This window comes from Pinus tabuliformis, chromosome 5_1 (genome assembly GCF_031772625.1).
Source record: "Pinus tabuliformis cultivar Carrire ecotype Pingquan chromosome 5_1, CPIR1, whole genome shotgun sequence".
Lineage (NCBI taxonomy): Eukaryota > Viridiplantae > Streptophyta > Pinopsida > Pinales > Pinaceae > Pinus > Pinus tabuliformis.
Window position 1 is genome coordinate 161,578,951 of NC_142305.1, and position 23,213 is coordinate 161,602,163.

Genomic DNA, 23,213 nt, shown 5'->3' on the forward strand with positions numbered 1-23,213 from the left:
TTAATCAAGGATTATGATTAGGGGACATGTCCTCAAATTTGTAAATGTATTAATCTTGGATGTGGTTTTGTTTAACAAAGTAATAATTTGTTAATTAAATGTAAGCTATGCTGTGATATGGAGTGAACCAGTGCATGTCAATACTAAAAACATGTATATGTTTGCAATTTTTCTTATTTCATTTGGAGAAATAATTTAGACTTTCAAATTAGGTTGCATTGATGTTTTAATGCCAATTTGTTTATGTATAACACTAATAAACTAAAGTGAAAAGAATGATGTTGATATATAATAGGAAAATATGCGTTATATATATATAAAATTAAAATAAATTAGTATAGATTCCTTTCAACTTTTAACATTTTAAGTAATGAGAGAATTGTGCAAATTTTTTTGTTTATGTTTCTTGATGCTTAATAGATTGAAGATTAAGATGGATTTAGGGTAATAAATAATACACATTTGCTATTATTATATAAAAAAAAGAAAAAAGGTGTTTCAAAGTAAAAATATAGAAATATTATATTTTATGGGTAAGCATCTAAGCAAACTTTGGGTGCAAGTGTAAGGAAATTGCGAATGAACTAGAATTGTTGTTTGAATTAACAACTATTAGGTGGTGTAGTGTTTACAAATCTTAATTTCATTCATATGATAAAAATGAAGAACACAAAGTCATCTTGTGTAGACTTAACTTGTGCTTGAGTGACAGCATAAATGGAAACATATCACCTAATAAACCCATAAGCATATTGCTCCACTACTCTCATCATATAAACAAATCTTATCACCTCTAAGGAGGTAAAAATCACTCCTTCCATTAGTTGTGATAGGTGAATGGCTACACTTTTCATGTTATTTCAAATAATGGGAGTAAGACTCCATTAGACATTTGCAAGTTTTGGGTTCAAGAATCTAAAGGCTGCAACTATAAATAGTAAAATAAATATCTTTAATGTTTTCATTTTATAAAATAAAGAAAAGAGAAATTTTATTAGAGATATAGAAATTTCAAAATTAAGTTGGTGAAGGTAAAAGTGAGATGGTATTTTTTTTTTAAAAGGATTTATGACCAAGTATGATGATGCTTTCATATTTATCTTAAAAGATAATGAATATGAAATTTTCATTTTTCATTGAAAATTAGAAATAAAATAAAAAAAAATAGATTAAAAAATAGTTTTTCATAGAATTTATATAACTTTGATAAGAGCATATTTTTAAGTACAAATTATTCCTTTATTTAGAGCATTTTCTTTTAGTACAAATTATTCTTTTATTTAGAGCATTTTTTTGCAAATTATTTTTGCACAAATTATTTTTCCATTTAACATGTAGATTATTTTAATATAATCACAACTTGAGGGAAAAAAGAGAAATGAAAAATAATTTTTTTATAAAAATGATACAAGTGCAAATTATTTTTCCATCTGGAACATTTTCTTTGAGCGCAAATTATTTTTCAATTTAACATATAAACTAACTATTCCAATGTTGTGACAATATGAGTGCATGATGTGGCGGTCGGGGCAGTTGGTTTGCATGCTCCACGGCAGTGTTCGAGTCCTGTGGTGCTGTGCGCTGCAGTGTATTTGATCCCAACTTGATATGTACCGCTGTGCCTGCAGCATATTTGTTGCAATGTGAATCCCAATACGTTTAAAGGAAACTAGCCCCACCCATTAAAAAATATTATGTAACGTATAGTTCTGGCACGTATATGTAAAGAAAAAAAAACCTATATATACGTCTAAAGCGAACTAGCCCCACCCATTAAAAAAAATTATGTAAATCATAAAATAAAAATATATGACAGTGAGTATACACGAAAACATGATGCTATATTGAAATTAAAAAACGACATTCCCATTTCAAAGATGTCCTAATCCATCGGAAAGCGGAGAAATAAAGCCGAAGGAAAAGGTGGGCAGTTGGAGCAGATTGACGTAACGGCATACCACCTAAAGTTACGGGGACGTTAGCAGACCTCCGGTACACGCAAAAAACACGGCCTCATATTATTCAATATCGAATTTCTCAAAAGCAACTGCCACGTCCGACCGCGTGCCGCGTCACTGGATATAGTGATTTCGAGGTGGGCGGTGCTTCGTATTTGAAACCTCCACTGCCATTTTCTTCAAACCCTCGAGTCGACGAACGGAAACCCTGATCATCAATTTATGCTCTACACTGCAATTTTTTCCGCTTTCAAAACACCTTGTAACAGCAATGATGAAGGGAAACCAGTGGCCATGGAGCCTGTGCTTGGTCGCCGCTGCCATTGCCATCTTGGCACGCTCGTGCGGGGCTTTAACTCTTTCTTCCAAGATGATACACAGGTTCTCGGATGAGGCTAGGGTCATATGGAGAGAGAGGCACGGGGGAGCCGAGCCTGTGCACTGGCCGAGGAGAGGGAGCGTCGAGTACTACGGGATGCTGTGGAGCCATGACATTAAGCGGAGCTTGCAGAGAAGGGAGCTTCTTGCTGAGTACCAGTCCCTGTATTTCTCGCAGGGCAGCGAGACCGTTCAGTATGGCGAGAGCTTAGGATGGTCAGTTCTATGAATCTCCGACTCTAGAAACCCCTGCATTGTATTTGTTATTTAAGTTCCTGATACTTTTGACACGTGGTTATCATATAGCGTTCGCTTTTAGACGAGTTGAGAAGATCTTCTTAGGATTTCAAGCTAGATTATAGGGTCTCATCCATTTCTCAAGTGAGGCAGAATAAAATCACAGAATGCAGCTTATATCCATTTGACTGGCGCACGTTAAATGAGTGATATATTTCAGGCCTTTGTTACCAGAAACCTGAACAGGGGGCCCTGTTTTTTTCGTTTCTATTTCCGTTCCCTTTCCTCTTCCTGTACTGAAACTACATTATTACGTTACTAATTAGTTTCATATGCATAATATATGCAGGTGTAGGGGGCTGGCTTTTTTTGTTTCCCGTTTCGCTTCCTATTTCCATTTTTGGAAATATAGTTCGACAGTAGGATGATAGTGGTTAAAGTTGGGACCTTGTGGTGGGGTCTGTTAGCAGTGGACGATGATTTGTGACGTGTGTTGGTGACAGTATGACCCTGTTAGATGTTTCTGAAATGAATGAAATGCATTGCTGAGTTTGGAGCTTGCTGTCTGCAAGTTTACACCCATTTTTAAGTCAAGGAATCTCTGCCAATCTTTAAAGCTAGGGCAAGTGGAAATGCCAAGTCTTAATGGTTTGGATCTTTCAGAAATGTCTTCATAAGTTTGGCAGTGGCTCTGTTATATATTCATTTTTTTTAATAAAAGTAAGTTCCTTTTGATTGAAGAGGGTACAGTTAAAGAACTCTGCAGGATATCGACTTTTAAAAAATAATGACATTTGGAAGGGTAGCTATTCTGCAAAGCTGCAGTTCGGAGGTCTCTGCCCCATTAAATTTCCCAGGAGTTGCACCTGGCCTCATCTGCAAAGATCATGTTAACAGTGTGACTGTGTTAGTACATTCACAGTAGCACAGAACTAATGCTTAATGAAATGGTAGTGACGATTTTCTTTGGAGTGCTTAGAAGAGGTGTTTCTTTTCAAAATGTCCTATTTTATTTCGGTAATTAGCTTTCCCTGCTTGATGTCCTATCTTATGGAGTGACAAAGGTAAAAGAAGGATTGCTGTTGCATTAACATGACCTCACACTTCGAAAGGTCACTATTGAAAACATTATTACAAGGTGCACATCCATTAATTTCCCAGGAGTTGCACCTGGCCTCATGTGCAACGATCATGTTAACACTAGGACTGTCATCAACAGCACATCCACAGTAACAAAGAACTAATGCCTAATTAAATAATAGTAGTGACGAGATTATTTGGAGTGCTTAGAAGAGCTGTTTCTTTTCAAATTGTCCTATTTTATTTCGGTAACTAGTTTTCCCTGCTTGATGTGCTAGCTTATGGGGTGACAAAGGTAGAAGAAGGATTGCTGTTGCATTAACATGACCTCACACTTTGAAAGGTCACTATCAAAAATATTGTTACAAGGTGCACATCCGTTGGGTTTTGAGCATGTTTACCATTGTCTCCAAGTGTGAGTTGTTTGACATATTGAGTGTGGTGTCGAATCGGTCAATCCATTGAGTTTGGTGTTGAGTTGGTTGACTTATGTAATTTGAACATGACCCATTTCTCAAGTTTACTTTGAAGTTATTCCAAGTTATCTGGCTAGTTATTGTGAGTTGGTTGTAGGTATATTTTTGGGAACATAGTTTCATAGTATGATAATGTGGGTACTAGGTAGTGGTTAAATAGGGACTTGTGGTTGGGGTGTTTGTGGAATAGATGGTGATTTTTGATGTATTATTTAATCATTTTTGATGTTTCTAAAATGTATTGTTGTGTTTGGAGCTTTACACTTGTTTTTAAATTGAATAATATTTGCTTATCTTCAAATCTATGCTAGGTTGAAAAGCTAGCCCCTGGTGGTTTGAGTCTTTATGAAATGTTTTTATAAGCTTGGCACTAGCTCTCCTATATATTCTCTTTTTTTTAGATTCCTTTTTGATTGCAGAGAGTACAAAACTTCGTAGCATATCAACTTTACAACAACAATGACCTTTGGTGGGTTAAATATTTTGTAAAGCTTCAATTCAATGACATTTGTTCTAGTATTGAGGACTTCCTTCTAGCCTCCTTTTCAGAGATCACTTGGCATAGGGGTCTTCATTAATAACATATCCACATTAGCGTAGTATAGTACCAAACCCTTTGAAAGGGCACAATCAATTACATTACTGCAAGGTGCATGCCTATCGGGATTTGATCAAGGTTATCTTTCCTTTTTTGGTTAAACCAGAACAAGAATTTTTGGAGAATTGGTAACTTCAAAATATCTCCTTCCACTATTACACCAGATGCAACTATTTCATAAATGCCACAATAGGGCCAGTTACAACATGTCTTTGGAGACTTGAACCCTTGTAGTTGGGGAAACAAATTGTTCACAAAACCACTCGAGCTATAATATCCTTTGACTTGAGCAAGGTTATCTTACTCTTTGAGTGCGTGTCAGTTTACTCAACTGAGTTTGGTGTTGAGTTAGTTGACTCACCAAATTCAGACATGACCAAGTTCTAAGGCTTGATGCCTACTAGATTTTGAGCAAGGTTATCTTACTCTTTGAGTGCGAGTCAATTTACCCATTGAGTTTGGTGTTGAGTTAGCTAACTCACCAAATTCAGACATGACTAAGTTCTCAAGCTTGATGTGAAGCCGCTTGAACATCTAGTTATTTTTGAGTTTTTTTTTTGGGATTTTTTGGCCTAGTTATTCTTATGTTTGGCGATATTTCCGAGTTTTTGAAGCACTTTTGAGTGCTTATTTGATGAATCAGTTTAGATTCTACATTGAACAAGCTTAGCTTTGAACTTGGGTCATTATCATGACAAGATAAGATAATTAAATCAATATCCAACAAATAACCACAGAATAAGGTCAATGGGACTATTGATTATAACCATGTCAATACAAAGCAAAATTTTTAAGAAGTCTCCTATATAAAGAACAAGGAAATAAAGTTGAAACATGAAGTCTATATGTAAAAACATGAGACAATCCTTGGCTCTAAGTGTGGTCCATTGCAATGGACGAGAGATGTGTAGAGGGAAAGTATCTAGGGACTGGTTATGATCCATTAGATCTACTTCTCCTAACATCTGAGGTCAAATGAAGAAACCTCAAGATAGGATGATATCCTAAAGAAAAGCTAGGGAAAGTCTGGATCGTCTCCTATGTTACTACTTGACTACTATAACTCGTTGTCAATTTTAGGTGAATTGATCTGTGTATTGGTAAGGGATCTGGTTTGATGATGTCTCTAAGGCCTATGGGGAGGGATAATGATCCCTTTCCTCTGCACTAATCTAGAGGTAGAAGTAATGCTGTCATCAGCCTATATCTTAGTGCTTCTAACTGATGGGAACATCTTAAAGGAGGAGGTGATCTACTGAATAGGATATGCCCTAGGAAGAGGTTGGAGGGTTAGGGTACGAAGCTTGAGGGCCTCTTGCATGTAAAGCACTAGAAATCTCTCTTTCGGGTATTTGAAGAAAATGAAAAGGGTTTGGATCTCTCTAAACAAAGAAATCTCTCGTGGATCTCATTATAAATGGGGCAACAAAAGATGAAGTGCTCCTTTTACCCAATCTCTTGGAGATGACATAGTTGGTGGATTTTGTCTAAACGATCTATCTGGTGGTTTGTCTCAATTCGTAGTTGATGAGATTAAACTTTGAACCATCCTAAGGGAATTTGGAGGGCACACATCTAATGGCTAAACATGTAATGGGGATGGACAATGAGTCCTCTCTCATTACCATGAAGTGAAAACATAGAAGGCCATATTTAGATGTAACACACCTCAAAGGTTTATCTAATTGGCTTGTACATATTGCCTGTAGATATCTGTGTGAATGATTGTATTCATCTTCCCTTTGGTTGGTAAGATATGGCCAAGTGCACATAAGGAATATTAAAATGGAGGAAGCCTGCCTAGTGTAATACCAACCAAACTAAGGAGATTTGGATTGAGACCTAGTTGAAGGAGTCATTGTTGCAACAAATTTTGATGAACGGTAGGTAAAGTATAGATATCTGTCTCGACATTGCGTTGTATAAACAAAATTCCGAAAATGGTGTAGAAGTGAGATGAGACTGAAAATTGCACGTAGTCAAAAGGGTCGAGTGCCAAACCATGCGAGGATAATAGTTTGAGGAACTGCTTGTTTGCATCTAATGAAGCAATAAAGGAGGATGGTTTGTACTCTCTCTACCTAGGACCAATTAATCTATAGTAAACCTCATAACCATATAGAAATGTGGGGTGGTCAAGAGTGTCCACGAGCAACATCTTAGATGATATCTCTGCACAGTGCAAAGTGATGCTAAAATCACATATTTGTATAACACAATAAATTGTATATTTAGACTTGATTTGGAGTTCTCAAGGTGTTCTTTTCTCCTTAAACTTTCTTGAGGTGAAAAAATGAAGGGAAAGTGTTGCATTTGTTTTTCTGTAAGCCATATCCTTGAAGTTGATGGACCGCTTTTTGCTATCTTGGATTATTGTGCAAATCTAAAGTTTGTTGCAACTGTTTTTGCATGTGATTCATGTTTGGTTGATGTTTGAAACAAATTCTTTCGTGAATTTTTCCTCTCACATATCAAAATAATTCCAATAGTTTTCAATATGTTAGTGATGCATTGACGAAAAAATGTAAATTGCTTTAGGAATACTTTGTTTGTGAAACATTTGATATGAATTGAAGCACTCTATGATCCATATTAATCATTATGGAGTTATCAATAAATAGATTGATAATCTTAGATATTATTATTTTGGAAGTTAAGGTGAGTTTCGTTTAGTGGTTGGATTATGGGCATTGACCATAAAATTCCTTGTTGTTAGTGCCAAGAGTTATATGACCACATAAGATCTACTAAGATGGAATGTCAAGTGACAACTTGGTGTAGTAAATAAATAATGTCAACAATCCAGAAATTAGTTTTCATTGTTTTCTTAGTACACTGTGTATGCAATGAAGAATATGCCATTTTCTAAGTTGTGGAGGTCAAGCTTAGTGTTATTTTTTTAATATTTTTGTTATTTTTTAATATTTCCGATGCACATATTAATCTAAGATGAAATCTTCTCACGTCTATACCATCTTTAGTTTCCCATTTTTAAAATTGTTGATAAAATTTGGATATAAATTGATTTTCCATATTGATGTTTTGTAATTGAGACATTGTTTTTGTTGAACAGGTTGCATTATACACGGGTTGATATAGGGACACCAAATATATCTTTTTTGGTAGCTCTTGATACTGGAAGTGATCTTTTTTGGGTTCCTTGTGATTGTATACAATGTGCACCTACTTCTGCCTCGATATATGGTCTGGTATGTTAAATAGCTCTTGCACTGCTTATTTTATTGAGTTAATTAATTGATTGTTTGTTTACCCATCTTTTTGTATTTTTGTTATTGGATTTATATTAATTTCATTCAATGTTGCTTTTCAATAGAATATAAATTTGCTTGCAGGGTGTGTTTTTTGTAGGAGGTTTGTGGTTAGTGTGTTTTTAAGTTAGATCTCTCTATTTGTTGCTCTCTCTCTTTCTCTCTCACACGTTCATTTTTGTCTCTCTTTGTGCATGCATTACTTGATTTACTTGTTAATACAAACATATACTTTATTGTGGAAAAAAATAACATTGTTCTTAGAATAACTATATTGAACCAAGATGGAATCAACAAGCTCATATCGTTTCACAAAAAATTAAGAATTGGAAGTTGAACTAGAGCCAAAGGTTGTTTGTTTACCCATATTTTTGTATTTTTGTTATTGGATTTATATTAATTTCCTTCATTGTTGCTTTTCAATAGAATATAAATTTGCTTCAGGATGTGTTTTTTGTAGGAGGTTTGTGGTTAGTGTGTTTTTAAGTTAGATCTCTCTATTTGTTGCTCTCTCTCTTTCTCTCTCACACGTTCATTTTTGTCTCTCTTTGTGCATGCATTACTTGATTTACTTGTTAATACAAACATATACCCTATTGTGGAAAAAAATAACATTGTTCTTAGAATAGCTAGATTGAACCAAGATGGAATCAACAAGCTCATATCGTTTCACAAAAAATTAAGAATTGGAAGTTGAACTAGAGCCAAAGGTTGTTTTTTCTTGAATTGACTAATTTTGATCTAGTTCAATTGGTTCCAATTTGGATTGGCCCTTAAAAATGTGTTTGATCCACACACCATGTCCAAAAATTGAAAAAATAAAGAATAAAAGAAAAAATATCTAATTCCTAAATCGTCATTTATCAGTTTAAAAATAAAAATAATTTAATTTTAAGGTCATGACTAAGCCAAATACCAAATTGGTGTATAGGAGGACACCATTATTTGTGGGACAAGGGACCCCTCTCCTCGCATTGATTGACTTCTAAAGTCTATGAATGTGTACGTACTCTATCCTCATTTAGATTTGAACCTGTGACCTTGGAGGAAGCACATGCTCTTAACTATTAGGCTCACTCAGGTGACATTAATGGTTTACATTGATGTCCATGTAAATATATAATTTTCATTAAAAATTGCATGTGTTATGATTTTTTTGGTTGATCAGTATTTCAACCTAGTTTTATGACCCATTCTAGGTTTTAGTATGGTTTGATATTGATCCTTGTTGGTTTTGTTTTTGATAACATTATAAATAGTTAATCTTGTGTTGTTCTTTGTTTGTGTACATGCCTAAGTAGCCAGGGTGCACACATTTGCATTGAGATCATGCCTTGTTGCATGCGTCATCTTGCACCACTTTGTTTACTTGTATATATATATATATATATATATATTGTTGAGATTTGTAGCTTGGGAGGTACTCCAAACCCTAGGGTACAGGGTTGTGGAGGAATTGGCACCACAAAAGGGCTTTGTGGGCTAAGTAGCCAAGGGTGGGGGATTTGACTTCTAAAGTCTATGAATGTGTACGTACTCTACCCTCGTTTAGATTTGAACTTGTGACCTTGGAGGAAGCACATGCTCTTAACTATTAGGCTCACTCAGGTTACATTAATGGTTTACATTGATGTCCATGTAAATATATACTTTTCATTAAAAATTGCATGTTTTATGATTTTTTTGGTTGATCAGTATTTCAACCTAGTTTTATGACCCATTCTAGGTTTTAGTATGGTTTGGTATTGATCCTTGTTGGTTTTGTTTTTGATAACATTATAAATAGTTAATCTTGTGTTGTTCTTTGTTTGTGTACATGCCTAAGTAGCCAGGGTGCACACATTTGCATTGAGATCATGCCTTGTTGCATGCGTCATCTTGCACCACTTTGTTTACTTGTATATATATATATATATATATATATATCTATATCGTTGAGTTTTGTAGCTTGGGAGGTACTCCAAACCCTAGGGTATAGGGTTGTGGAGGAATTGGCACCACAAAAGGGCTTTGTGGGCTACTAAGTACCCAAGGGTGGGGGTTTTGCTTCCAAGCTTGTGGGTGTGAAACCAAATATGATTTTGATGACTTGGCACTTGGAGATGATAGAGCACCCTTAGAGGACCAAATTGCTGCTTCAAGCACCAAGAGAGCACTTGTGGAGAAATGATTTTTCACGTGTTTTGAGTGGGTGAATTGTCTTAAAGATCAAGTCGGCCTTAGTTAAAGAGACCCTTGTTGGAGGGCTAGACGTCACCCTAGAGAAAGATATAAATAAGAGCGAGGAGGAGCCTCATTCTCCCCATCCTAAGTGCAACGAATCATTGGAGAGTATCCGAAGTTCTAAGGCAGCCGCAGAGGAGAAGGTCGAAGATATAAGGGATTGCTTTTTGGGTCTGTTTGTGATTGGTGTAGGTTCGAAGTGGAGCAAAAGGTTGGACGTGAGGTTTGAGGGCTATTCTAGAGTCATCTGTACAAGCGTTGAGGTTGTCTCTCTTGAGAAACAGAGCCGAGCCTACAGGAAGGACCGAGCCCTAGATCAGGGCTGGTCTGTAGTCAAAAGGAAGTTGGAAGAACATCCCAAAGTGGCATAAGTAGCAACGAAGAAGGGTAGGACAATTTGCAAGGGACAACAAAGTGTTTGAGCTAGTTTCAGATCTGCTGTTACATAGAGTCGAACTTGAAGGCAGAAGGAAGAGTCCTTCAAATTAGAGGTATGCATTCTCCATTGATTGATTTTGTTGCTAGTGGATGAGAGTCCTAGTTAGGACAGTTTATTTGGGCATCTTGTGGCTGTTTGGAGGGCAACAAGTAGGTGTTCAATGTGCCCAAGTGTAGACCTGAGAAGGACATTAGGTCTTCTAGGATAGGCAATGATTTGGAGGTCAAGGGTTGACTCTTTGAAGGACAGAAGAAGGCAGACATGTGGATCAATCATTGAGCCCAAGTTTGCTGAAGAGAAGGACATCTTGCAGTGATAGAGGGCAGCCCTCCATGCCCTAAGTTTGTCTTCATTGGAGCAACACAGGAAGGCAATATTGGGAAGTCCCTAATTGTTGAAGAGTAGCAGTGGGCATTTTAGGAGTTGTTCACAAATAGAGTTATGAACAATTCACAGGAAGACTCGATGTGTTGATTAGTTAATGGACTAATGATCAGCTAGAGGACAAATTGGTATGTCGTGTTCATTGACCTAAAGGAGCATGATTCATTGATAGAGGCAAATTGGTGTTGTTGCAGATTGGGAGTAGAAGGACCGATAAACGTGTTTAGGGTATGACCAAGGGAAGCTGTGAAGTGCACTACATCAACTAGTAGGTCAATTGTATATTGTTCAGGGTAGATTTGTTTTCATAGTTGTTGACACCAAACCCTAGTTTGTATTCTTGTATTAGTGATTGTTTGAAGGCCATGATCCCTACTGCAGGAGCCCTAAACAATTGTATTACAGTTTGATAGTATAACGAAGTTGGGCTATTGAAATATTGTAAAAAGTTGTTTATTTGTGCACATGTTGATTTATTGCTGTGTTTTCCGCGTGCAAAGTGGTTTGTTGTGGCATTTGAGTTGGTTGTATCAGAGATTCTAAGACCCTAATCTAGATTCTCTAGTGCCGTGGAAAAACAATGCATATATTATACACAAATATTTATCCTTGGTTATTTCTTGCTTCTAGGCATGCTTAAGTAGCTAGAGCACACACTTGTAATCGGTAAAATCTTGGGTGTGTATATTTGCCTATTACTATGGGACTTGATTGTATTCTATGCTTGCTACTATAGGTGTTAGCCTTGTAGTAACATGCCACATGGGTCAACGATGGGGTTGTTGTCTTTCCTTGTAATTCTTTTTGAATGTTCAAAATTCAAGTTTGGTGCACAAAATGAACAAAACAATGGAAATAAAATAAGAAGAAAATTGAAGTTTCCAAAATGGGGTGGGTTAACCTAGGCAAGCATCTTAGAGCTCCCAAAAAAAGGAGAGATAGGAGGATAGACCATGATGTGAAGCTTAAAAGTTGAAAATACAATTTAAACCATCTTTTTAATATAATCCTTTTGTATTTTCATTGAGTGCCTTAATTTCAAAGTTTTTGTGAGCTATAGTTTCAAAGTTTTCAAAAGTTTGCAAGTTGGGATAATGTGAATTTCACAATTAATAAGCATTTTGAACAACAACAAAGGGGGGGTTTTCGAAGAGTAAGAATATAATATTAAGAAGGGTTTTTTTTTGGTGAGGGGAAGGATTAATGCAGCCTTTCACAACATTTGGAACTATTGTGAGAGACAAAGAGGTAGCAAAATTGCATGAAAAGTGTGTAAAAGGTTATAGGCGAGAGACATAGAGTTAGAAAGGATTCACAGGGGTAGCAAAATTGCATGCTTATTGTGTTAAGGGTTATAGGTTGACTATGACATAAGGGTTTGTTCCCATATTTTTAGAACTCCATGTTGTTGAGTCAGACTTTGCACAACTCTAGATGAAGAGAGTTTAAAAGTAGTGAGGGAGCTATAAAGGAATGGGGGTTTATTATCTCTCATCACTTCTCCATCTTGTGAATCAACTAGTGCATGCTCATGTTCTACTGTAACACATACCTAAAATATTGTTGTTGATGTTATTTTAGAGTAATTCACAGTTCCTCTTAATGCATGCATTCTAGTCAAATTTGAGAAGAGGAAAGCTTTGATGAGTTTATTTGTTGATATCTTGAGACATCACTTTGTGTTGTTTGATAAAGAGAAAGTTTGTCTTGAGAAGTTGGTGGTTCCATCAAAGGTGTCATGGTGTATAGATGAATGCTCAATAGTGATGAATGGTTGGAATAGATGCTTGGAATCACTCACTTGTGGACAATATTACATCTTCATTTTTTGCCCCCAATTTGCTAAGAGCAATGTAATGTTTAGGCTAGGAGAAAAACATGCTCTTCTCAAAGAAGAGTTATGTGAGGTGATTGAGGAGTTGGAGCCACTAAAATTTGTGCAAATGATAACAAATGCAAATTCCAATTTGCAATGTTTTAGGGTTGATGATCCAACAATAGTATATATGCTAGACATATATTGTACACTGTGTTGTGTGTAGTCATTGAATAACATACTTCAAGATTTTGATAAATTGTTGATTTCATTTCCAAGATGAATGAATAGGGACAACAACTTATCTTTTTTATATGTAACCATCACTAATCAAATTTAATTTATGAAAATTTTAGTAAGGTGGAGTGGTTAAAACCAATTATCACTAGGTGAAAGGGCAAGTAAGCTTTCAAGTGGTATAAGGCGTTGTCTTGTTCAAGCTTCTCATGTCAATCAAAGCTAAGGGGTATTGAATTTTTGGTGAGTGATTTTTTCTTCTCATTTTTTGATGCAATTACGTAGTTTGTTGAAAAAATGATTGCATAATACACTTGTAATTTTTGCACCTCCATATTTTAGTAACTTGCGACAAAGATCACACATTACAGTGATTGTTTATGTGACCATTAATATCTAACAGGCATTGTTTATGCCAAGGAAAATATGGGAAAGGTGCTTTAAAATGCTTTCCGAAATTGTGCAACTGTATCATATCCATTAAAAAGATTTTACTCTTCTAACAACTAAATCCAAAGGTTGTGTATAGCTAAAAGTATATTCATATCACTTATATATGAATAATATGATCAACACCTTTTACAAAGTTTAGATTTGCAAGTGACAATTTGCAAGTGAACAAATTGGTATTGTTTCCATTTGAACTTTTAAGTATTTCTACTCAATAAATAGATACTATCACCTTGAAAGGTCTTTGATTCTTCAAATAAATCATCTTGTGTGGAAGAACTATCATTAAGGCAATGATTATCAACATCTCTTCCATCCATTGAATTCTTTGCATCCACTCTCCCAGGCCCTTGGAAAATATTTAGGCTCTAGCTGTCATCTTTTTTGTTCTTATGCATAAAGATGAACATATGTTGAAAACCTTTTTCAAGAGATTCTTCATTGTAAGATTCCTATAAGTTTGATATTCAGTAATGTGATAAGAAGCATGTTCTTCTCCTCTTATATCTTCTTTGTATTTAGGAGCATTCTTATCATCACCTTCATGTTTGCCTTTGGAAGGAAGATACAAAGCTATTTTTTTTTCTCACAAGCTTTGTTTAAGGATCTCATAAATTCTCTTTCATTACGTTTCTTTGTGTTTTCCTTTTGGAACCATTATTTGGAATCATATGAAAGCCCATGGTGTTTGAATCAATCTCATGAAAAGTTAGAGGGCATCCTTAGATATGTTATGAATCAGTATCTCCCCAAGAGAATGACATCACTAAGTGGAGTAATGTAAAATATAAACTTATAAGTCGAGGAAAGGGTCCCCATCCAGATCATTGTGTAGTGCAAAGCGTGATGAGGTTGGAAGGGAATAGAAAATTACAATGTAAATATCATGGTGTAAGGTGACACTACCTTAGTCCTAGATTCATGGGAATAGCATGCTCATTAGAGGCAATTATGGAAACATCACACGAAAGTGAGTAGCGGATAAGGCATGCTATATTTTTGAGCCTCTTACATTGTTAGAGTAATGAGTTTACCATTTGTATTAGGCCAAATATTGTTGGTAAACCTTGAATAAAAGGTGGTGTTCAAGTAGAGCTTGCGTGCGTCTCCTTGATGAAGTGGAGTTCTAGCCATGCAATCCCATCAGAGTGTGTGCTTGGAGAGGAGTTGGAGGTTCTTTTACAATTATAACAAGCAATATGAATGTCAAAAATTACACCCTCCCTTAACAAGTACATTTGGTAGGCTGAGGGTGGGGGGAGTTTGGGATGATTGATTTGAGATCTCAAATGATTTCCCACTTACCCTTCTTGGATGTCATCACCTAGTCCTTGGAGTGTTTGTGCTCAACCAATTGAGATTTGGTGAGATTGACATCATGAAAGTCCTTGTGGGACGAAGTATTGTTGTATCTTCTTGGCTTCAAGGGCTTTGAGACAATCCTATAGTCTTGAAGTGGAGAAACAATGTTGAGTTGACCCATCCAAACTTGCTTGAGGTAGATATCCTCAAGGTAAAGGGTAATGTGAAGGAAAGAAATGATTAGTTGCAAATTGTTTGAAGTGGAGGTAGGGATGGGGAGTCAATGCACCCTATGGTTGAGCTTCCTAGCACTGCTTAATGCATTCATCTAAAATCATGGCTTGGATAGTCACTTCCACTTCAAGAAGTTGGGGAGGGGTACTTTCCTTTTTCCTTACCACTTGTAGCCAAGAATTTGGGTTTGCTGTTTTGTTTCCATCTCTTGTTTGAATAATGCTTGTTGTGATCTTATCTCCTCCTACACATATTTTTAATATTCAAAATTTTAGATTGGATTGTGGGGGAGGCAAAATGGGCATTGGAGATATGAGTTTCCTTTGTGTTTCTTCCTTTGGTTAATAATTGTTTGTGATTTTGAACCTCCAAGTGTAACTTCTGGTTTTCATATTTAATGTTTTCCATTTTGGATGTGTTTCACACAATAAGAGGAATTTTGGGGAGGAGCCATGGCTTTGATACTAATGTAGGAATAGAAACACCCTCATTATGTACTAACATCATGATTGTGAGACTATAATCCCCTTGTTGGTCACTATCAACCCCTCCATTGTACTTTATAAGCCTTGGATATGGTTTTCGGTCACATAAATATACTATTGTGGTAATTTATTGGACATTAATATCTCGTCTTTTGCTCCCTCTAGAAGTTAGTAATTTGTTTCTATTTGCAATTTTTGTTGGTTGGTGTAAATTAGGGTTTGAGACCAACTTTTGTCACGTGTAAAGTCAAGTCACTGGTAAAACTCTAAGGACCTTCAAGCACACCTTTAGAGAACACTTTGGGCTCTACATTGGTGAGTCCTTGACTCTTTAGCCAATCACTTTGTAGCTGGTTGACTAATCTCCACACGACCTTTTGGAAGTTGTTGTTCATAGGGCACACATTGCACATCAACAAATTAATAGACATACCATCAAACAACTTAGATCTCTATGACCCTAAGGTAGGATGCTTCCCATTCAACACAGCTAGGTTTTCATTTAGACTTCCTTCTCCATTGCCATGGATGTTAAGAGATTAGTGATCTCTTGCTCCCTGGAAATTATATATTCACCCACTAGTCTTGATCACAACTTGAAGGACATGTTCCACTTGTGCATTGACCATTTCACAATGATTGATGATTATGATGTGGAGATGGTCCCTTATCCTTGATTGTTGACGCCAGATCTAAAATTCTCTCACGGAAATCACCTCGATTAAAAAAATAAGGTCATTCAAATTGGAGTTTGGAAGACCAAGATATTGTTGATTTAAAATAAGTTATTTCGAGGGTTTTTCATGATGGCTACATGGATTTCCATGCTCATAACTTTTGACAGGGGCCTCTAGTTGCCATCAAACCATCACCATTGGATATAGGGTTTTTAGTCGTCAGATTTGATACATGATATGCTATACCTTTAATCAATATTGAGTATGCTACAACTATTACAAGTTTCATCCTCTAACCCTCGAGGATTTCGAGGTGGTAAGGTCGTTAAAAAACTTTTTAAAGAACTTTCTCTAGGATTGGCCTTAGAGACTCCAAGCGATGCAAGCCACATTTGAGAAATGGCAAGAGACTTTTATTCTTGGGCAATATTAGGGAAGAGTATATCGAGGAATGATATGCCTTGTATGATCTCGTGTATGCTTGTATTGTTTGGTATTTAAATAATTGTCATTTTTGGGATGACAACTAGTTTTCTCTTCTATATGATGAATCTACTCCATGTTATGTACACCATATCATGGAGGGACATCCATAGTTGGTCCAGGATACAAGTTTTCAACTTGATTATTCCCCAGTTGTAGTGTCTTATATGGATAACTTCTCCTAGATTGATGGATCTATATATTTAGATGCACATGATCGTGGTGGGCAATTGGAGCACCATTTACAACCAATTATTGAGTTTAGGTATTTTCGAAGGGAAGTCAACATCAACACTTGGATATGGGAGTTGAGTTTAAGGTGGCACTTGGACTACTTCAACATGGTGGATTGTGTTGGTACATGGCACTTTCATTCTTCTACTTAACATTATGGTCAACACTCATCCATGGGACTCTGATTTATCGTGGATGACCTTATTCACAAGTGTCAAGGACAACACTTTCCCAAGGGGGTGGAATGTAGTGTACCTAGGAGGGTAATACGTGGGTACCTAAGGAGGTGCCGAAGGAGAATAATAGTAGAATTATGGAGGCCATTCTAGGTTTAAGATGGCCTAGGTCCACTATATTATTAATAAGCCCACTATGATAGTTGTTAGTGACTAAATATAATGGTGCCTCACTGAAGAAGGTCCACAAGGTAATTAGGTATTTATTAAGATTAAAGTTCTCTCGATAATTATAAAGGTGGTTTAGTAGGTAATTAAGAGTTTGTTATGATTGAAGTTCTCTTGATAATTATAAGGATGGAGAACTCCTTACATATGTGTGGATGATTATTCTAATTGGGCTTAGCTCATTAGGAAGTTGACCCCTTGAAGAGTGGATTCCTTCCATAAAATCAAAATTGTAAGGTGTTGCCTCACCTTAAGGATTTGATAATAATAAAGAGTGGATCATTTTTATCATATTCGTGGATACTTGGTATTTGATTCTATATTTAGGTATTTAATAAGGTACTTGGCCCACAAAGTAAACAAACAATCTTTTGTCTTTGAAAGGGTTAAAAACAATTAGTAATAGAAACGTCATTGGGGTTTTCTTTTGGTGTAGTGTTAGTGGTGTGGCTCTTATTCCTCATTGACCTTGGTCTTGATAATGACCTTTGGTATTATTGTACCCTCAAAGTAACCAATCAATGCCTTTTAAAACAAATAGCAAATGATATCTTACGCATAAATAGAAGTGTTAATTGATGTTTCTTTTGGCAAATCAAAATTGCCTAGTGGTAAAATTTTTGGGATGGATTTTTGGAGACCTTGAGGTAGAATCATCATTCTTGTTGTTGCGAGACATTGGTATCACTCTTCGACCTCCAATTGAAAATAAACTAGCATAGATCCATCTTAACCTTGGATCTATCAAAAGTGCCGAGGGATCAAATCTCTCGAGGTACAAACCTTTGCTCAAGTTTTGCACTCAAAAAGAGGTTTGCACCTTGAGAGATTTGATCCCTCTCGGCACTTGATAGATCTAGGGTTAAGATGGATCTATGCTGGTTTTAATCATTATCTCCCTCCCTATCTCCTTCTCTCTCTCCCTTTCTCTCCTCCCAGCATCTCTGTGTCTCCCTCTCTCTCTCTTTCCCTTCTCTTCCTCTCTCTCTCCTCTCCTTCTCTCTCTTCCCTTCTCTCCTCTCTCACTCACACTCTCTCCATATCTCCCTTGTCACCCTCTCTCTCCACCTCTATCTCTCTACGTCGTTGTTCTTCCCTCTCTCACTCCTCCCCCTCCAACTCCATTTCTCTCTCTCCCTCCCTCTCTCCTTTTCTCTCGAGTCTTATCTCTCTTCCGTACTCTCTCTCCCTTTACCTCCCACCTCCCTTTGTCGCTCCCCCCCCCCCATCATTCTCTCTCTCTCTCTCTACCCTCCAACTCTATCACTATCTCCCTCCCTCTCTCTTCCCTCTCTCCCCCTTCCATCTCTGTCTCCTTCCATCTCTGTTTCCCTCTCTCTCTCCTATCCTTCTCTCTGTGTTCCCTCTTATACTCTCTCTCTCCCCCCTTTTTGTCTCTCTCTTTCCTCTCTCCATCTCTCCCTTGTCAACCTCTCTGTCTCCCCAACTTTCTCTCTTTATGTTTTTCTTCTTCCCTCCCTCTCTCTCCCCCTCCAACTCCATCTCTCTCTCTCCCTCCCTCTCTCCTTCACTCTCTCAAGTCCTCTCTCTTTTCCTTCCTCTCTCTTCCTTTCTCTCCCACCTCCCCTTGTCTCTCCCCTTTGTCACTCACGCTTTCTCTCTCTGCCCTCCAACTATGTCATTATCTCCCTCTTTATCTCCTTCTCTCACCCCCCTTAACTCCCCCCAATCTCTATGTCTTCCTCTCTCTCTCTTTGCTCCTTTTCTGCTCTCTCACTCACTCTCCATCTCTCCCTTGTCACACCCTTTCTCCACCCCTATCTCTCTATGTCTTTGTTCTTCCCTCTCTCTCCCTCCAACCCCATCTCTCTTGCCCTCCCTCTCACCTTTTCTCTCTCAAGTCCTTCCTCTCTCTCCCTTGCTCTTCCACCTCCCCCTGTCTCCCCCCCATCACTCTCTCTCTCACTCTACCCTCCAACTCTGTCACTATCTCCCTCTTTCTCTCCTTCTCTCTCACCCTCTCTCCTTCTCCTTCTCTCTCACCCCCTCTCCATATATATGTCTCCCTCTCTCTTCCCTGAAGTGAAAACTTCTTGATACACAGAGAAATATATATATATATATATATATATTAATGATTAATTGACTGAAGATGATTGTTGGCAGTGGGGGTTCCTGGCTTATATACCGCCATGGGCACCCTTTGGGGAAAGGGCATGATCTTATGATCGTGCCTTTTCGTCTAATTAACCTAAAATTAAATACTAAATAATTTTTTACATAACATTGCCTTCCTCTTGAAAGAATGCTTTGTCCTCAAAGCATACGTAACGACAGATGTTGTTGACAAAATGATTCATTCTCCCAAGAAGCATCTTCTTCGGGTAAGTCCTTCCACTTGATCAGATATTCCTTGATTGTACGATGTCGAAGCTTTCTTTCTTTAGTAGATAAAATACCTTTTGGTTATAGAATGACCCTTCCCTCATCATCCAGGGATGGAAGCATTGTTTGCGATGATTGATTGTTGCCTAGTGCCCTTTTAAGGCAGGATACATGGAAGACGTTGTGAACACGACTTGTCTCTGGAAGGCTTAAACCATATGCAACTTGGCTAATCTTTTTGTTGATCTGATAAGGTCCATAGAACTTTGGTGCCAACTTGTTTTTTCCTTTCTGTTTTAAGGATAATTGTTTGTATGGTTGGAGCTTGACAAACACCCATTCTCCGACTTCAAACTCTCTTTTGGTTCTGTTTCAGTCTGCTTGTTGCTTCATACGATTCCTTGCATTATTCAAGTTTTCTTTTAATATTTGGACGATTTTTTGGGTTTCTTCTAGTTGATCTTTAACAACAGGTAGATTTGTCTGGACAACAGCTAGATCCTTCCATTTTGGGGGTTCATACCCATATAAAGCTTGAAATGGCGTCATTTTTGCTGACGTATGATAAGTAGAATTATACCACCACTCAGCGAGATGTAACCATTGAGCCCACTTATTTTGTTTTTCTGTAGCGTAGCAACGTAGGTAGGCCTCCAAACATTTATTGACAACCTCTGTTTGGCCATCTGTTTGAGGGTGATAAGCGGAACTCATATTCAGGTAGGTTCCTATGTGGTTGAACAACTCCTTTCAAAAATTACCCTTGAATTTGGCATCTCTATCACTCACAATAACTTTCTGAAAACCGTGTAACTTATATATATTTTTGCAAAATATTCAGTGATTTCTTTTGCTGAGTATGATTTCTTTATTGCCATAAAGTGAGCATATTTGGTGAGTCTGTCGACTACTACGAAAATCTTGTCCTTGCCTTCAGATACTGGTGATCCTTCGATACCATCGAGATTTCTTCCCATTTCTGATTTGGAATGTTTAAAGGGTGAACTAATCCTGGTGTTGTAATATTTTCACTTTTATTCCTTTGACATGTGTCACATTCTGCTACGTACTTTTGAATATCGCGATTCATCCCCTTCCAAAAGAAGGATTGTCGTGCATTGTAGTACGTCTTAAAGAATCCTATATGTCCAGCTGACGGTGAGTCATGTGACTCCTTGAGTATCTTAAATTTAAACTTGGAATTTGTATTTAGATAGATTCTTCACTTGTACCATAGGATATCATTCTTCCACTCAAATTTTTAGTTGTTGGGAAGGTTATTAATTATTGCTGCTATTTTTGGATCCTTGGCATACTCACTTTGAATTTCGTTAAGCCATTCAGGGACAACAACTGAAATTGCAAGTAGTGTTGGTTCTTCATCTTTCCTGGATAGGGCATTTGCTACTACATTGTGTTTTCATCTTTTATGTAGTATTTCCAAGTCTAAGGCGGCAATTTTTTCAATCCATTTTTGTTGTTCTTCAGAAAGTGTTTTTTGTTGAAGGAGGTGTTGGTGACTGTTGTGGTTTGTTCGAATGGAAAACTTACTTCCCAAATGATATTGCCTCCACTTAGCTAGTGCGTGCATAATAGCGAGCATCTCTTTGTTGTATGTGGATTTGAGGCATTCTCTTTTGTTGAGCTTCCTACTTTCAAAAGTTATTGGATGTCCTTGTTGCATTAATACTGCACCTATACCGAATCTAGAAGCATCACACTCAATGATAAATGGTTTAGAAAAATTTGGTGTTGCTAATACGGGAGCATTAGACATAATTTCTGTTAATTTTTCAAAACACCTTCCTGCTTCCTCATCCCACAGAAACGAATTCTTCTTTAAAAGATTTGTCAGAGGTGCAGTTATATGTGCATAGTTTTTAATAAATCTTCGGTAATATCCAGTCAAACCTAAGAACCCTCTTAGCTTGGATATTGACAGGTTTGGTCCATTCTTTTATAGCTTTGATTTTATTAGGGTCCACCTTTACGCCTTCATGGGATATAATGTGTCCAAGATATTCTACTTCTTCCTTTCCGAAGGTGCATTTGGATTTTTTTGCATAAAATTGATGTTCTTTTAGTAGCGTAAGAACCTTGTCTAGATGTTGCAAGTGCTCTTTCCATGTTTTACTGTAAATTAGAATATCGTCAAAGAATACTAATACAAACTTACTAAGATGTGGGCAAAATAATTCGTTCATAGTTGCTTGAAACGTTGCTGGTGCATTGGTTAATCCAAACGACATTACTTTAAATTCATAGTGACCTTCGTGTGTTCGGAATGCCGTTTTTGGTATGTCTTCCAATCTGATTCTAATTTGATAGTAGCCTGATCTTAAGTCCAACTTTGAGAAGTACTTTACGCCATGTAGCTCATCCAACTTTTCGTTAATAAAGGGAATTGGGAACTTGTTTTTGATTGTTATTTTGTTTAATCCTCTATAATCAATGCATAGCCTGAATGAACCATCCTTCTTCCTTACCAATACCACTGGAGCAGCGTAAGGACTTTTACTTTTCGAGATGATCCCACACTTTAAAAGGTCTTGGATTAATCTCTCAATTTCCGTTTTTTGGTGATGTGGATATCGGTATGGCTTGATGTTGACGGGGTCTGACCCTGCCTTGACTTCTATTGTATGCTCAATTTCCCTATTAGGTGGCATCTTCATAGGTAGGTCTTGAAATACTTTTTCATGCTTCTGAATTAGATCTTGTATCTCTGGTGATTCTTCACTGATCATATTTGCAGATAACATTTCTAATTGGTGACATTGTAATACATAAGCGGGTGCTCCTTTTCAAATCATCTTCATCATCTGAGATGATGACACAATTTGATTTTCTGGTGCTTGGAATCTGTGTAATTTGTACTTTTGACCTCCCCATTTGAATTTTATGAATTGTACTTGTTGGTTGGCGACATAGGTACCTAAAGTTCGTAGCCATTGGATATCTAAGACTACATCTACTCCTCCTAATGGTACTGTGAAGAACGGAGACTCTAAATTAAAGTCTTGAATCTGCAATTTGACCTTATGGCATTTTCCTACTTTTTTAATCTTCTTACCGTCAGCTACCATCACCCTTCATGTTTGGTAAGGGAAATGAAAAAATATTGAGTCTCTTTGCCATGGTTGCATCTAAAAAATTGTGGGTGCTGCCAAAGTCAATGAGAACCACTACGTTGTTCTTCTTTATATGTCCTTTCAACTTTAACGTCTGAGGTTGTGATATACTTGTCATAGCTGATAGCGACACTTGCGGAATACTTCCGTCATCTAATTCTGGTGAGAATTCTAGGGTATCTTCTATTTCTTCTATGTCAGAATCTTCACTGTTTGAATCATTAGTTGCTTCACAATTATATAGGTTCTTTGGTTCTTTTCCTTTAGCACATCTATGTTTGGGGTCCCACTTCTCACCATAGTGTTTGCATTTACTTTCTTTTATTCTTTGCATTTCCACATTAGATTTTTCATCTTCACGACGATGTGGTG

The 23,213-nt window shown here is 37.0% G+C and overlaps 1 protein-coding gene across 1 annotated transcript in view; it reads left to right on the plus strand.

The window, feature by feature from the left end:
- Nucleotides 1-2,074: 2,074 nt before the first annotated feature.
- Nucleotides 2,075-23,213, plus strand: part of LOC149163925 (aspartic proteinase-like protein 1) — a 40,862-nt gene continuing 19,723 nt past the window's right edge. Inside the window, exons 1-2 of the mRNA XM_089431894.1 lie at nt 2,075-2,552; nt 7,801-7,936. Of these exons, the coding sequence (XP_089288020.1) occupies nt 2,230-2,552; nt 7,801-7,936 (459 nt within the window). The 5' untranslated portion in view covers nt 2,075-2,229. The remainder of the gene's footprint in view (nt 2,553-7,800; nt 7,937-23,213) is intronic.